The 642-nt window shown below is 67.4% G+C and overlaps 1 protein-coding gene across 1 annotated transcript; it reads right to left on the bottom strand.

Moving 5' to 3' along the window:
* Window positions 1–12: 12 nt before the first annotated feature.
* Window positions 13–424, bottom strand: EMIHUDRAFT_257720 (hypothetical protein; the record flags this gene model as incomplete). The annotated part of the gene is made up of 1 exon (XM_005762764.1): window positions 13–424. A coding segment is annotated over one exon (412 nt), but the record flags the coding sequence as incomplete, so codon positions are not given.
* Window positions 425–642: the final 218 nt, after the last annotated feature.

Below are 642 nucleotides of genomic sequence, written 5' to 3'. Positions count from 1 at the left end.
CGTCGAGCGTACACCGCCGCCAGATGCCCTGCACGTGCGTCTCGTCCTGCCAAAAGTTGTAGTAGAGCCCGTTGAGCACGCGGCCGATGTATGGGATCTTCTCGTCGCTCTCCATGATCTCGAGCAGCCGGCCGTACAGCGGCTTGTCGGACGGCTCTCCGATCCGCGCGACCGCATCGGCGTTTTGCTCCTTGACCCAGCCAATCTGCTTGTCGCCCTCCACCTCCTCGAGCCACTCGCGCGGGTCGGTGAGGTCTTCGAGCGTCGGGAGAGCCGCATCCGCCATGCTCATCGATGGCGCGGCGGTGGCGAGCGGCCGAGCAAACCCGCGAAGGCGCAGGCCGGCCGACGGAGCGAAGAGGCGCAGACCGGCCGACGGAGCGAGCAGGATCGCGGCGGAGCACAGCCGCAGCCTCGTCGACATTTCAGGATCGGAGCCGCCAGGATCGGAGCCGCCAGGATCGGAGCCGCTCGGAGCCGCCAGGATCGGAGCCGCCAGTCTGCGAGCTTTTGTAAATAACTTTTTAAAGGGTTGCCCGGCCGGGTTGCTGCGCAAATCTCGCGCTGCGCTAGGCTCAGAGCGAGTTCGCGCTGCGCTAGGCTCAGACGGCGTGCGTGCGCGGGCCGCCGGGGTGACGGCGG

The sequence above is a fragment of the Emiliania huxleyi genome, assembly GCF_000372725.1.
Source record: "Emiliania huxleyi CCMP1516 unplaced genomic scaffold EMIHUscaffold_6600, whole genome shotgun sequence".
NCBI classification, from domain to species: domain Eukaryota; phylum Haptophyta; order Isochrysidales; family Noelaerhabdaceae; genus Emiliania; species Emiliania huxleyi.
Note: the sequence above shows the minus strand (reverse complement) of the source record. Positions and strands in the feature narration are given on the sequence as shown.